The sequence below is a fragment of the Stegostoma tigrinum genome, chromosome 17 (genome assembly GCF_030684315.1).
Source record: "Stegostoma tigrinum isolate sSteTig4 chromosome 17, sSteTig4.hap1, whole genome shotgun sequence".
In the NCBI taxonomy this organism is placed as follows: Eukaryota; Metazoa; Chordata; class Chondrichthyes; order Orectolobiformes; family Stegostomatidae; genus Stegostoma; species Stegostoma tigrinum.
The window spans coordinates 36,078,530-36,095,140 of record NC_081370.1 but is presented as its reverse complement, the minus strand read 5'-3'; the positions used below and the strand labels follow the sequence as shown (position 1 = coordinate 36,095,140).

The following is a 16,611-nucleotide window of genomic DNA, read 5'->3' as shown; positions in this document are numbered from 1 at the left end:
GAACTTCTGCAAAATGAGATTATTTAGTCATTCATCTGATTTGCCAAGCATGGACCCTTGCTGTGCACAGATTTGGACAGTAAGAACTGGTGATGTAACAGTTACCAATTTTTCAGTATTTTAGCACATCCAAAATGACTTGGTGTTATTACAAAATTGTTATGTGCTGAGAAAGGCCATTTGGCCTATCGTTTTTCACTAGCACTCTGGATGAGCAGTGTAATGGTGCCTTTTTTTTCTCATCACCCTGTTTATTCTTTCTATTGAAATAATTATATAATATCGTTTTGAATGCTATGATTTAACCTGCCACCACCACATTTCCAAGCAGTGCAATCCAGCGCCAAACCATGCTCTGCTTATAAAGCATTTCTCTTTGCGTCATAGAACATAGAACAGAACAGCACAGCACAGAACAGGCCCTTCAACCCACAATGTTGTGCCGACCATTGATCCTCATGTATGCACCCTCAAATTTCTGTGACCATATGCATGTCCAGCAGTCACTTAAATGACCCCAATGATCTTGCTTCCACAACTGCTGCTGGCAACGCATTCCATGCTCTCACAACTCTCTGTGTAAAGAACCCGCCTCTGATATTTACTACTTTTGCAAATCAATTTGTATTTATGCCCTCTATAATTTTGTTTCATAGTAGATGTGGAGAAAACCAGAATTGCATTACATTATGAATATTGCTTGTACTATTTTGAAATGATTTAATTTGTCCTTACAAATAGTTCACTGAAGATTTTGATGAAAACTTTTTACATGTTCCTTTCTTTAAATCAAACAGGAGCTTTACAAATGACCCAAATCTAGAGCCTGTGGGGAAGCCACCCATTGTCTGTCCAGTAATGGGTCAACATATTTCAAATCAAACTCCAGCAGTCTTTAACAAATTGCCAGATCGGATGATGAAACATGCTGCCCTGGTGAGAGAAAGTGGCTTCCTGACTTATGAGGAGTTTCTCGCCAGAGTGGCAGAGCTTAATGAGATGTGAGTTTTGCATGTTTGTGAAATGTCTCAAGGTTATAAAAAGGTGGCATGGCTGACTTGTGAACAAATTTAATAATGTGATGTTGCTGAAGTTGAAAGTACCAAAATCCTCTTGTTTACAAAATAATTGAATTGTCATTTTTGAGTTTCTTGTTTCACTTATTCGTTTGACCATGGCTATTTTCATGTGGCTCTTTCTCCAAATCAGGAAGTAAACTATTTCGCTGCCTCTCAGTAAAGAATCAGTTAGCACAAAATGAGGCCATTTAACTGATTGTTTCTATGCCAGTTCTTTAGAAAAGCTAATTTCACTTCCTACTCTTTTTCACAGCCTTGCAAATCTGCTGATTTTCTGTTTTAAAAAGATGTTGAACCTTTGCCAGCATGATAACACAGGCTGATTTGTATTCTGTTTCCTATTGACCCTCCATGTTTCCACCATTCATTTCCACTGCTGTGCCAAGCAATTGTGTTGTTGCAAACAATTTGACCTCAAGCACACTCCGCAATTCTTCCTCCAAACAGCAACTGTTCTGGCATGTAAATATTGGATGTGCTTCTTTGAATGAAGGGAAGTACTAGTGTAGAAGTTAATGTTACAGTGGAAGTATTCCAACCTTGTGCTTTTGATTGCACGCTTAATTCATCAGGAGCAAATATTGGAAACTTGGAGGCACCTTTTACATGATGTTCCGTATGTGTAAAATGTATGGTCAGAAAGCTGTACATGCAGTGGGATTTTTTGAAATATGCTTCCTCATGCAAACTTGCCTTGTTAGGAGCTTAAGTCAAAATGTGATCCCATCCAAATTTCTGTATATTCTATTGTTATTCAGCTGCTCTGCTCTGGAAATTATTTTTCTTGTAAATTCTGGTGACAGCCAAAAAAATCCTTTCGATATTTTATGTTGAGGATTTATTTTGTTACCAACATATTGCCTTGATGTGTGACAGCTGTTGATTATAAAGTATTAACTCATCAATGCCTAATCTCTACATTTTTGTAGTTCAACATTCATTTCCTGTTTCAGCTCAGTAAAGTGTATTGAGAGAGTTTTCCACATTAATGGCACTATATAAACGCAAGTTGTTCCTATCATTTAACAGATGTGTTACATACTTGCTGTGCTCTTCTCTTTTTATTTTGAAATATTTAATCTAGGAAATCAGTTTCCTAGTCGTCCCAAAGATATTAGTCACTGAAACCCGTTCTCAATTAATGCTGCTCATAAGCACACCATAAACCTGCATCTTACAGAAGCAACAAAACAAATCAAAAGCAGGCGATTTGCCCTGATTCGTCTTTGCTTCACAAGGACCTGTTTGCACTCCACTTAATTTCCTGTTACTGGCATTTCCTCCTATGAAGGTAATTGTCTTTATTCACATTCCTTTGGTCTTTTATCATTAGCACTAACTGCAGTTTGTGCTTTCCTCACCTTAGAGCACAGTTGCCCAATCTTTTCATGTGAGGCATGTCAAATTGTTTTATTGCTCAAAGGACTAATGAGGAAATTTAGGAAAGGTCAGGTTTACCATAATGTTAAACATACATTTATCATTTTCGCACTTAAAATGCATCATATCAAAAATGGCTAAATAGTAAAAATATTATTTAAAAAGTGGCAAGCTTAGGAACTAAGTAATAAAACCTCTTTTGCCTTCTCCCTTAAGAAAAGGAGTTAGAAATAGAGATAGTAAGAACTGCCGATGCTGCAATCAGAGATAAGTGTGGAGCTGGAGGAACACAACTGATACTGCCTGGCCTGCTGTGTTCTTCTAGAAATAGACAGACTAGACCCCCAACCAGGGAAGCAGGGTGTGCTATGACTGAGCTCTCGATTTGGGCTTAATTAACACTGGTGATGCATTCAGCAGAATTAATACAAAATTCAAAGTTGAAAGGAGATTACCTTTCAACCCAGGTTTCCCGTTCCCCTCAGCTAGCTTTGTGGATAGGATGGGGTAACCCAAAATAAATTTTTTTTAATTATTATTTTTAGTCGTGCTATCCCAGTGCACTTAAAACACCATGAGATGTGTGTTTCGACACTGAGGACAGATGAATGTCGAACCTATCTGACTCTATTAGTTTGATGCTTCGCTTATCTTAATTCCCTCTGTTGTCAGCCAAATACGTACTGGCAACCAGATGATCAAAATCGTGATGTTTGGAGACTAACTGCTGGTGTCAAGTCACAGAAGAATATGGGGGAAGCCTCCTTGGGGCCGCCTCCAGACAGATGAACCCTATACTTTCTTTGTGGAGCCTAGAAGACCACTCCAGCTTTATGTACCTTTCCATGGAGAGTGCAAGTTCTCTCCATTGGCCTTCTCCACTTCCCTACCAGGTGCTGGGTGCAGAATATCTACACTGGGTGTTCAACCCAGTACCAGAAAGCCATTAAAATCACAAGAAGAAATTTTATACTAAGTCCAAGATTGCGCCCCTGCATCCGGGTTTGTGGCCCAGGGCATGTCCACTTCTATCTACCTTCTTTGTTTTCGTTTTTTTTTTCTTTTTTAACTTATGCTTTTACTCTTTTTTTTTTCTGTATGGTTTTTCTTTTCCTCTTTGGAGGCCTATTCAGCGGGCCAGGCTTCCCAAGCATGTGTGGTAGCAGTGGCAGGAGTTGGCTCCTCAGCGAGAGCAAGCCTAGCATGGAGGAGAGCAATCCCTCAGACAGCTCGCGATGGCAGCAAGTATGGGCCCAATGGCGAGAGTAGGCACCGTAGCATGGTGACTTCAACCTTGGTGGACCCAGCACATGACTCAAGGCAGTGGGAGCAACACTGGTTTTCAAGATGGTATTGATGGCAGGGTGGCCTCTGCAGGTGGCAGAGAAAGCAGCATCTGCAGTTGGCATCAGCCAGCTATGGCAATGCTGTAGGCCCAAATCAGCACTCCTAGCAGATCGCCAGGAGCAGCAATTGCATTGACAGCAATATGGTAGCCTGGTATGGTGTTCCTGGTGGTGGAGCGGAAGCAGCAATGGAGACCCCAGCGTGGGACTCATAGGTGGATTGTAATGCGGTGGAATTCATAGTTACAAAGCCTGTTGTGGTGACCGCAGCCCCCTCTCAATGTTGAACTGAGTGCAAGAAGGGAGGAAGAACTCTGTTTTTAGTTAAGAAGATATCTTGATATCTTAATATCTTCTGTAAACCAAAATGGTGCAGAGTTTGTTAAATACAAATGACAATAAATCGTTCACCTTAATAAATCATTCAATTCAAAAGGAAAGCAGGTGGTCAGGAGCAATGTTGGTCCACTAAACATTGAGAATGGGGATATTGTCTCCTATTTCCCCATAGTCATTGACATGTTGAATAATTACTGTGCCTCTGACAGCTTGCCAAAAATCCCCAGAAAAGTAATAGTCAGTCAGGAGCAGGGAGTAAATAAAACTAACATTAAATAAACATGAATAATGAAGAAATTAGAGAGTGACAAATCCCTGGGATCTGATGTTTTCCAACCGATGCAGTTAAAGGGTTTATAGGAGCACATTATGGAAACCCTAACTACGATCTTTTGAGTTCCTTTTTATATGCAGGAGTTGACCCTCTGGATTGGAAAACTGCAAGTCAATCCCCTCTTTAAGAAGGGCAAAAGAGAAAAGCCAGGGAATTACAGACCAGTTTGCTGCTTGGCCTGCTGTGTTCATCCAGCCTCACATTTTATTATCTTGGAATCTCCAGCATCTGCAGTTCCCATTATCTCTGAGCCTAACATTGGTGTTGTGGAAATTGTTAGAGTCTATAGTCAGGGATGGGTTAACTGAACACCTTGAAAATTTTCAGTTAAGCAGGGAGAGCCAGTATAGATTTCTGACAGGTAGGTCATGCTTGACAAACCTCATTGAATTTTTGGCAGAGGTGACTAAGGTAGTGGACAGGGAATGTTTATGGATATTGTTTATCTGGCTTTCCAGAAGGCAAAGTTAGACACATAAGAGACTGTAAACACAGTAGAAGCCCACAGAATTGTATGCACATTACTGACAAGGTAGGGAAATTGAGTGAGTAGCAGGGGCAGAAAGTACAGATAATGGCAGGTACTCAAATTGGCAGGATGTGTCCAGTGGTGCCCCATAAGAATCTATGTTAGGGCCTCGCTTGTTCACCTTATTTATGAATGACTTGGATAATGGCACAGAAAGTCATGTATCCTAATTTGCTGATGACCCAAAGTTAGGCATCATTGTAGGCAGTGCGGATGATAGCATAAAATTACAAAGGGATATTGATGGTCTGAATGAATAGGTAAAACTGTGGCAGATGTCATTCTGTGTAAGCAGTTTGAGGTTATCCACTTTGGACCCAAAAAGGATAGACAGATGATATGAACTTAAACAATGGATGTCTAAATAGTCTTGGAGGTTCAGGTGCATAGATCTTGAAAATGTCACCAGCAGCTGTAGAAAATAATCAAGTAAGCTGATGAAATGTTGGCCTTTATATTTAGAGGACTGGAGTACAAGATGCAGAAATTATGCTGCGGGTGTACAAAACTCTGGCTAACCCCACTTGGAGTACTATAAGCGGATTTGGGCGCCACACCTTAGGAAGGATACACTTAACATGGAGGAAGCTAAACATAGGTTTACAAGAATGATACCAGGACTTCAGAAGTTAAGTCATGAGGAGAGATTATACAAAAAAGGCATGTTTTCTTGAGGATTTAGAGGGGTAAATAGTTATCTGATCAAATTCTTTAAGATACTAACAGTAAAAGACAGGGTAAATTAGGCCACACTAAGTGGTAGATTTATGCAGCTCTCTTCCACAAACTACAGTGAACACTGGATCGGCTATTAATTTTACATCTGTGATAAATACATTTTTTTTTGTTAAGCAAAGTTGCATAAGAGAGATGGACCAAAGGCAGGCATTTGGAATTAGGCCACAGATCAGCCATGATCTCATTGGATGGTGGAAACAGGCTCAAGGGGCCAAATGGCCTCCTCCGATTCCTATGTAACAGGGTCCCATTACATGTGAAATAGAAGAAGTAGGTCATTAAGCTCCTCAAGAATGTTCTGCCATTTAATAAGATCTTGGTTCATCTCTTTTTGTCTTGCAGTTTTGTATTCCTATTCCCCCCCCCCCCCGCAATAAATTCTGATTCCCTTCACCAACGCGAATCTAAAACCTGTGTCTTAAAAAATATTCAATGACCCCATTTCTGCCAACTGCTGAGGCAGAGAGTTCCAAAGTCCCAGAATCCTCAGGAAAAAAAATTCTTATCTCTTTCCTGAAAAGTCAGACTCTAATTTTAAAATAGAGAAAACATCCTTTCCACATCCTCTTTGTCAATATGATTCGGGATCTTGCACATTTGAATCAAGACACTCATCACTTTTTTAAACACCAGTGGAAACAAACTCAGCCTATTCAACATATTCTTGTAAGACAAATCGCTCATGCCAGGTCTCAAACTAGTGAATGTCATCCAAACCACTTCCAATGCATACATCTTTCCTAAATAAAGAGACCAGAACTTTACACAGTATTCGCGATGTGGCCCTGTCAGTGCCTTGTATGAATGAAGCATAGCGTTCTTACCTTTATGTTCGATTCCCCTCAAAGTGAAGGATAGCATCCCAAAGGCTGCTTTGATTGCGTGTTTGACCTACATTCTACTTGTACAGGTGTATTGTACAATGTACATGCCATAGACTCTCTGAATTCCACTGTTGTTATCTATTCAAGTAATACTCCGATTTTGATTCTTCCTCCAAAGAAAACAACCTCCCATTTTTCTTCATTATATTCCTTATATCTTCTTCACTACATTCTTTCCTACCTTTCTTTGTTTTACCTCCAAATTTAGCCATTGTGCCTTCCCTTCCCTCTAATTATTTGATATAAACTGTAGAAGAGTGAAGACCCCAGCAGAAACCCATGCATGATTCTATTCAACAAATCCTGTCAATTAGGCAAAAGCCCATTTTTGCATACTCCCTATTTTCTGTCAGTCAGCCACTCATAACCAAGCTAATAGATTACATGAGCTTTTAGTTTTTACAGTATCCTTTGATGTGACCTTATCAAATGTCTTGTGGAAACCCAAGTACAGTGTGTCTACAGGCTCCCTTTTATCCACAGAACCTGTAAGTGCATCAAAGAATTCCAGTAAATTGGTTGAACATGCTTTCCCTTACGTAAAATGATACTGAATCTTCCTGGTTACCCAAGTACCGAGTTATAACCTCCATAACGATCCGTCTAACAACTTCCTCACAACAGATGTCAAACTAACTGGCCTATCATTTCCTGTTTTCTGCCTATCTTCTTTCTTGAATAAAGATAATATTTGTTACTTTCAAGTCTCTTGGAACCTTTGCTGCAAGTTGGGAATTTTGGAAAATTAGTGCCGATGCCCTAGGATCCTGCCAGCTAAACCTTTGCTCACCATTACCTTAATTCAAGGTTGAAATTTGTCACACCTCTTGGTTAGCAGTGGGGATTAAGAAAACCTCAAAGTGGGTAGAGAGGGGCTTGCCATCGCTACCTCTGAGTGTGAGACCCCAAAATTTCCCAACCCCAATTTTGCGATGTCCTGCTTGAGGATGAAGTCCACTTGGGCCTGGAGACTTGTCACCCTGCTTCCTCATTAGTTTGCTCAGTACAGTTTCCCTAGTGATTGTAATTTTAATAAGACCCTCTCCTTTTCACATATTTTTGTATATCTTCTTTAGAAAAGATTGAAGCAAAATGTTTCGTTCATTTCATCCATCACTAGTGGAATTGTCGCTAGAATGGTAATCCAAGGACCCAGGTCACATTCTGGAGACCTAGTTTCAAATATTGCCATAGCAGATTGCGGACTTGGAATTGAATTTTAAAAATGTGGAATCAAGAGTCTAGAGTTTTTGGGAAAGCCCCAGCTATTTCACCAGTGTCCTTTTGGGAAGGAAACTGCCAATCTTTCCTGGCCTGGCGTGGCCTCTGACTCCAGATCCCAACATTACGGTTGACTCTTAATTGCCCTTTGGGAAATAAATTCAGGCCTGGCTGAAGATGCACATATCCTGTGAGTGAACAAAAGCATGTACTATTAATGCGCATTCTCACTCCGAATGCGATAGTACTCACTTTAAGTACCTCTTACTGTCTGTTTTATTTCTAGCCAGCTTCCCCTCATACAGTTATTTCTTTCTCCTGATTAATCTTTTGTCATTCCCTGCCATTCTTTAAATTCTGACTAATCATATAACCTGCCACTCATTGTTGTGCAGTTATGTGTTTTTTACTTACATTTGATGGTTCTCCCTAATTTTAGTTTCCATGGATGTTGGGTTCAACCTTTAGAATTTTTCTTTCAAAGTATGAATATACCTATTTTGAGTATTTTGAAATATCTCTGTAAAATTTCTGTGACTACCTCTCTATTGCTGCTTCCCCCAGCCTTGTGTGCCAGGCCACTTCAATTAACCCTGCTTTCAAAACCACATGGCTCCATTATTTAAGTTTAAATGCTAGTCTTGGACTCAGTCTTCCCTTTTCAAACAGGATGTGAAATTCTACAGTACTATGTTTGCTGCTACCCAACTTTAACTTTCACTCATCCAATCTAATATCTTGCACCTTGTTCCAATGTCCATTTCGATCTGATCACCCTTCTTTGAACTACTTTTGAGATTATTTTCTTTATCTATTAAAGGTGCTGTGCAATTGGTTTTGACAGTTGTCTTTGCAAATGATTCCAAGGTAATTTTCATTTGAACATCTGTTGGGCACCAGAAGCATTGACAGCTTGTTTCGTTTGCAGTCATTCCTCATGATTCTGCAGTTCATGTACTGAGTATAGAAGCTCACATTCTAGAAATTCTGTAATTCGATGATCATAGGATTGCCACTAACCTGACGTCAGAACATGTGACAGCTCTTATCATGGATAGATTCAGTATTGCCATGTAAAAACTGAAAGAACTGTGGATGCTGTAAATCAGGAACAAAACAGAAGTTGCTGGAAAAGCTCAGCAGGTAGCATCTGTGTCGACATTGCCCTAGCTATCATCAGTTCTGAGGAAGGATCACTAGACCTGAAACATTAACTCTGACTTTTCTTCACAAATGCTGCCAGGCCTGCTGAGCTTTTACGGCAACTTCTGCTTTTGTTCAGCATTGCCATGGTCTGCTTTTTCATGCTGAAATGTGTGCTTATGTAACATTTGGAGTTTATTTACAATTGTTGTATTGTAAATACAATCCTCCAAGCAAGACAATGTCACTTTGACTGCTCTATTCTTTGAAAAAAATTAAGTGTGTTAAAGCTAAAAGGTGAGGTGGAGCTAATGGCAGTTGCCTTTAGTTTTGTCTTTGCAAACTTTGATCACCCCATACTAAGGTCGTTCCACACATCAGTGCTCAGCTGGAAGTGTGTTCTTTCCTGTGATGCGCTCTCCTGAAACTTGTTGGTTAGGCTAATGAGTGAAGAATGGCCATTTGGGCAAAACACCCTAGGGCACAGGCACCCATCACACCACTATTATAAAAGGACAGGAGGAAAAAATAACTTATCAAAATTGATGAACAATCTTATAATAAAAACTTGGAACTTATTTGCTGAATGGATAATTGCTCATTTGCATTCAATGTTTCACGCTATCTGCACTGAGTCTTGTACCACTGACAAATGTTAATATTCTGCTTTTTTCACTCATTGTAGCACTGAAAGACTGACTGCTGGGCAAGAAAAATGCTTATTGTTCGAAGTCCAACCTGGATCTGATTCCTCTGCCCTTTGGAAAGTCATCGTTAGGATTGTTAGCTCAAAGGTATGAAGAAAGTAATTATATAATTCAAAAGCAATTAAAATGTCGAACTATTCCAATACAAACAAAACAAAATGCGCGTCTGTACATATTTGTAATAGGCATATGTAAAATTTGTCTTTTAAATTGGCTGTCAATAGTTCTATTAATATAAAAGTGGTGTAAAGATTTTTGATATCTGCCTTTATCAAATGCTATTGTTGGAAAAATTGATTTTAGAGATTTGTCTGCTGCTGACGAGTGGAAGGTAAAGTGACAGCATGCCAGTGAGGTGTTAGAACTCTCCAAAGCTCCTCTTGGGCGTCACGGTGGCTCAGTGGTTAGCACTGCTGCTTCACAGCGCCCGGGACCTAGGTTCGATTCCGCCCCCGAGCGGCTATCTGTGTGGGGTTTGCACATTCTCCCCGTATCTGCATGGATTTCCTCCGGGTCTTCCAGTTTCCTCCCACGGTCCAAAGATGTGCAGGTTAGGTGGATTGGCCATGCTGTATTGCCCATAGTGTTCATGGATGTGTAGTTCAGGTGGATTATAGGGGGATGGGTCTGGGTGGGAAGCTCCAAGGGGTCGGTGTGGACTTGCAGGTCTGAAGGGTCTGTTTCCACATTGTAAGGATTCTATGATCTACCATTTATGTATGAGCAAGTTTGCATTTCTATCAAGCATTGCACACAGTTCTTCTCAGCTAACAACTTGGTTTAATCAAATGCAGAAGCAAGTTTATTTAGGTTTATAACACCAGACATGTTCTCACAATTCTCCCTTTCAAACTGAATGTGTAATCTAACATGGTGTCATTTACCTTTGTAATGTTCCTATACTATAAGGTTATTGATTAATTGCATTTCATTGCATATTACCAGGTCTAGGATAGCCCATTCTGCTGTTGGCTCGGAAGTGTACCACTCTAAAAAATACACTGTTCCGTTCTCCTGATATACTTGTGGATTAAAGTCACCTGTGATTTTTAAGACACATTTCTTATGTGCTGCTTACATTTCTTACATTTGTGCCTTCTTTTCTGCTCTGTATCCAGATGTTTTCAGGGGTCTAAATCATACTCCCACAAATTGTCCCTTATCTTTACTATTTCCTATCTCTACCTGATCTCTCAAACTGAGGTAATCTTAGTATTGAACTAATGCCGTCCTGTAGCAGAATTACCCTTCCACCTTTTTGTAGCTTGTCATTCTGAAATGCTCTTTATCAATCAGGTTCCAGCCTTAGGCAAGTTGCAACCAAATATATTCTTGCAATTATTGCTCTTGCAATAATCCACTGGGTATTTTGTCACAGCAATGGATAAATCTTAATGCATTACTCCCATATTTCTGAGCTCCATTCTTGTGACCTGGATTGAGGCAGAACCCACTGGATAATGTCTCAGATGAGACTGCTATCAAATGGAACTAAATTCCTTCTATCGTTCTGTCAGATGCTATTGATAAATCCTCGGCCCCAGTGTTGCACTTTTTTTCATTGGTGAGCTGTATCTGAATAGCGGCAGCGTAGTGAACATTGTAAAAAGAGCAGTGAAAAGAATCTCAAATCTGTATTCAAGTAAAAGGGAACGTTATCAAATTATTTCTTTGTATACATAGTGATGTGGAATTCTCTACCAGAAACTGATGTTGACACAGACCCCACAAGTTATTTTAAAGGAAATTAACTAGTTCTTTGTCAAAGAGACTGAGGGATTATTGTGGGTGACTCTTCGGGAAGGACAAAACACTAGCATAGGCCTGATGGGTCTCAGCTTTCTTTCTGTGCTGAAGCATTCAATTATCTAATGCAGGCAGTGAAACGTGCAATTTCAAGCAATTCACTTTGTTATTAATATCCTGTTCACTAATTACCTTGATTACTGAATTTGAACATTCATGCACTAAACTTTTACCATTGTTGTGTCATGGTAATGGTAAACTGCTTCTATAGCCTTCAGTCAATGTTCCTTTGTTCCTGCCTTTATCTGTTCCTTCAATTTTGGACTGTTGCTAGAAGAGTGGGTGGTACAAGCTAAGCATTGGAGTTGTAAGTTATTCTCAGAAATCATGATTTATATAGACAGATTGTGCAGTTTGTGTCTGACTGACCTGAATATATTGCTTTGTTAATTGAAGTAAACATTAAAAAAAATTCCTGAGTTTAATATTTTAAGCAAACTCTAAATTATTCCACTAGAAAACCAAATTGAAACACTTCCTTCAACCTCCTAGCAGAGACGTTCAGTTCCTCCCTTTATTTTACTTTATTCATATTGAATGCAGAACAGAGTTTTAGACTTCACTGTACCATTCGGGCAGGTAAATACAGAAGACCCTTGCATTTATTGACATATAGTGTGCCCCTTTAAAATTTAAAAAGAGTTAAATTATGATCACAAGTCCTGAAGAGTAGGCATGTATTCCCATGATGATAGAAGTTTAAGGTGTGATCTAATTCAGATGTTGTGATTTTAAAAAGTATACCTTGTGTGTATCTACCGTACTATGTTGAATTACTTCAGTGAGCTAGCCTTTCTAAATCATTCAGAAGTTCATTTGAAGCAGTTAACCAAGTACGGTTCCAAAACAACATTTCAACTACAGTCACATGCCTGGAGAGAACACTATAGTGTTAATAAATGGAATGTTTGTACTGCTGAATTTACAACAGACCGGAAAACTATTAGTTCTAGCTTTGAGCTTAATTAATAAGAGCCAGGAGTTTGGTTTAGAAAGGAGAACAGTTTCTCCAGCACAAGAATCAAGCTTTTATTTCAGGGAAACCAGTCACTTCAGCTGAAGTGCTTTAAAGCCAGGAGAACTTGGCTAGAAATGTTCAAATTGTTTGAACTGAAAATGTTATGCCATCGGAATTGTGAAAGGTCCATGCCAGTGGACTCACAAGAATCAACAAAATATTCCAACAGCCCAAAGATTAGAAAGTAGGGAAAATTGGTTAAGAAAGAATTTGGAGTTCAAACCATAGAACCCCTACAGTACAGAAAAAGACCTTTCAACCCATCAAGTGTGTACCAACCTCTAAAGAACGTCCCAAGCAGATCCAGACCCCCACCCTATCCCCATAACCCCACATTTACCATGGCTAATCCATCTAGCCTACACATCCCTGGATTCTATGGGACAGTTTACTGTGGCCAATCCACCTAACTTGCACATCTTAAGACGATGCGTGGGAACTGGAGCACTAGGCAGAAAGCCACGCAGATGAAGGGAGAATGCGCAAACTCCAGACAGACAGTCAACACCCAAGTCTCTTGCAAAGCATTTTAAGAGAAGAATAATTGAATTCCCATGACTTTATGGTTTAACTCGGTGAATACCACTTCTAGAAAGGCACAGATTCAAACCCCACCCTACGACTGAAGCACATAATCTCCTGATACTTATAGTGCAGTGCATCTTCTGTCAGATAAAATGTTAAAACAAGACTTTATCAGCCTTTTCAATGGTTAAAAGAAAAGAAAGGGGCAATCTTTACACATTCTAACCAATGTTTTGTCCTTAACTAATGCTCCCAGAAGAAACAGTAATCAGACATTCATCTCATTTGTTATATCTGTATGTGCAAATAGCAATCATGTGAGCCTGCAGAACATCAGTGACAACAGTACTAAACTGCGTAACTGGTGGTGAAGCAATTTAGCACTTACCAAAGTTTGAATAAAATGCTAAATAAGTGCAAGAGCAAACTAAAATCCAAAAAGCAATACAAACAACTTGTTTAGGTTTGAAGGAAGACCACTTAAAGAATGAAAGAAAAAGAAGTATTTATATTATCATCTCTAATGACTACATATCTCAAAGTGCTTTGCAGCCCGTAATATTTTGAAGTGTTACTATAGGTATAGTAAGTTTGATAGCTAATATGTACATTGCTGTAATGGGAGTTTGCTAAGTGATAATGGCCATGCAATCTGCTTTTGTGATATTTGATTGAAAGATGAACATTGTTTCCAGAACATTTGGAATAGCCCTCCTGTTCTACTTCGAAATAGACCTGTGAGATCATTTATGGCCACCTAAGAGGGCATATGGGGCCTTAGTTTAAAATCTCATCTGAATGACGGCACATGCAACAGTGTTGTCATGTCTTATTTATGCGAATTTTTAATTTTCAATTTTCCTCATCCTTGTGCACAATTCCCTCTATGGCCTCACCCCTCCCTGTCTATGTAACTGCTTCAACTCTGACAACTCTTTCTCAAGATCTCTACTTTCCTATAATTCTGCCTTCTTGCTCATCCTCCTGCTTCCTTGGCCCCCACAGCTTCTGAGGCCCTGAGCTCTAGAATTCCTTCCCGAAACCTCTCCAAATCTGCTTCAGTCTCCTGGAAGATACTCCTGAAAATTTATGTCTTTCGTGAAGCTTTCAGTTTTTTACCCTGATATGACGTTACATGGTTCAATGTCAGGTTTTGTTCTTGATGCTCCTTTGAAGTGGCTTGAGAGATTTCAACACATTGAAGATATTATATAAATACAAGTTTTTTTCGTGTCTGCTGATGCATTCTTCTGCATTTAATCAGTCATTTGGTATATGTTTTGGCAGATTAACAAGACTACGGGAAATATTGATGCCTCTAGAATTCTAAATCTCTATCAGTTCACTCAGCTATATCGAGAGATCACCATGCAGGCAGGTGGGGTTCTTACCCAAAGCAACATCTGTGAAGGGACTGCAGCAAATGGATCATCCTGTCAGGCCAGTCTCTGGCTAGGAAAGTAAGTGAACCTTTGATTGTTAGGTTAATAAACTGCTGAGATGTGATATTCTTTTCATGGTTTTTTGGTCTGTTCTGCACTGCTTTGAAAAATCGCACATTAACCTTGTTATTCTTAGTTTTAAAAATTACTTTAGTTTTAAAAATTAATAGAGAACCTGGTATGGATGTTGCAAGGAGAAGGATCAGGTAGGTTTAAGGCAAGAGCGCATAATGGCTTTCAGCAGTTTTAAAATGCCACACATAGTCAATGGTAAAATACTGTCAGTGATGAAGAACTTGAGCTCCAATGATGAGTGTTTCAACAATTTGTCCTGTGATTATTTCCGTCCAGCTTTAGATCATGTGATCCTATCCATATAGATGCATGAAATATACAGCATAGAAACCAATATGACCTGTCCCTGCTTGGGTTTATGCTTTACACAAGCCTCCTCTTAACTTGACTAATCTAAATATATCGTCATAAGCATAGATTCCATTCTTCCATATGACGTAAAAGCAAAAAAGATCAGTGCTGATCTGATGATTCTCAGCTCCACTTTCAATAGACAATAGACAATGGGTGCTGGAGTAGGGCATTTGGCCCCTCGAGCCAGCACCACCATTCATTATGATCATGGCTGATCATCTACAATCAGTATAATAAAATGAGGCTGGATGAATACAGCAGGCCAAGCAGCATCTCAGGAGCACAAAAGCTGACGTTTCGGGCCTAGACCCTTCATCAGAGAGCCCCCTCTGATGAAGGGTCTAGGCCCGAAACGTCAGCTTTTGTGCTCCTGAGATGCTGCTTGGCCTGCTATGTTCATCCAGCCTCACATTTTATTATCTTGGAATTCTTCAGCATCTGCAGTTCCCATTATCTCTCATCTACAATCAGTATCCTGTTCTTGCCTTATTCCCATAACCCTTGATTCCGCTATCTTTAAGAGCTCTATCTATCTCTTTCTTGAAAGTATCCAGAGAGTTGGCCTCCACTGCCTTCTGGGGCAGAGCATTCCATATATCCACCACTCTCTGTTCAGAACGGCCTACCCCTTATTTTTAAACTGTGTCCTCTGGTTCTGGACTCACCCATCAGCGGAAACATGCTTCCTGCCTCCAGAGTGTCCAATCCCTTAATAATCTTATACGCCCCAATGAGATCCTCTCTCATCCTTCTAAACTCAAGTGTATACACACCCAGTCACTCCAATCTTTCAACATATGATCGTTTTGCCATTCCGGGAATTGACCTCGTGAACCTATGCTGTACTCCTTCAATAGCAAGAATGTCCTTCCTCAAATTTGGAGACCAAAACTGCACACAATATTCCAGGTGCGGTCTCACCACGGCCCTGTACAGCTGTAGAAGGACCTCTTTGCTCCTATACTCAATTCCTCTTGTTATGAAGGCCAGCAGGCTTTTAGCTTTCTTTCCTGCTTTATCTCTGTGACTATTTATTTTCTTAATGATTAAAAATCTGTCTCAACCTTTAATATACTTCATGATCCAGCCATGACTGCTCTCTGTCGTGAAGAATTCCACAGATTTATCACCCTCTGGGAGAAAAGAAATTCCTCCTTTGTCTCTTTATTCTGAGATTATGCTGCCTCATAAAGGGAAAGACCCTGTCTGCATCCAACCAGTCAAGCATCCTAAGAACCTTGGATGTTTCAATAAGGCCTTGTATCATTCTTCTAAACCTCAACGAGTACATACCCAACCTACCTACTTCTCATTGTAGGAAAATTCCTCTATACCAAGATCAACCTAGTGAACCTTCTCTGCACTGTCTACCAATATCAGTATATCTTTCCTTAGGTGAGGTGATAAAACTGTTCACAGTATACCAAATGTGTTCTGACTGGAGCCTTATATAATTTTGACAAGAGCTCCCTATTGTTATACCGTATTCCATTTGCCTTTCCTAGTATCTGCTGAACTTGGATGCTAGCTTTATGTGATTCATGCACTAGGAATTCAACATCCTCCAATACTGCAGCTTTCTGCCGTCTTTCCCCGTTTACATGATGTTCAGGTTTTCTATTCTTCCTGCCAAAGTGCATAACCTGAGGATTTCCCATACTATATTCCATCTGCCGAGTTTTACCCAGTCT

At 39.8% G+C, this 16,611-nt stretch overlaps 1 protein-coding gene across 1 annotated transcript in view; it reads left to right on the top strand.

Annotated features, from left to right (window-relative positions):
- rnf141 (ring finger protein 141) overlaps positions 1 to 16,611 on the top strand; it is a 42,254-nt gene that overhangs the window by 12,147 nt on the left and 13,496 nt on the right. The window contains exons 2-4 of the mRNA XM_048545488.2: positions 798 to 1,001; positions 9,679 to 9,787; positions 14,337 to 14,509. Of these exons, the coding sequence (XP_048401445.1) occupies positions 859 to 1,001; positions 9,679 to 9,787; positions 14,337 to 14,509 (425 nt within the window). The 5' untranslated portion in view covers positions 798 to 858. The remainder of the gene's footprint in view (positions 1 to 797; positions 1,002 to 9,678; positions 9,788 to 14,336; positions 14,510 to 16,611) is intronic.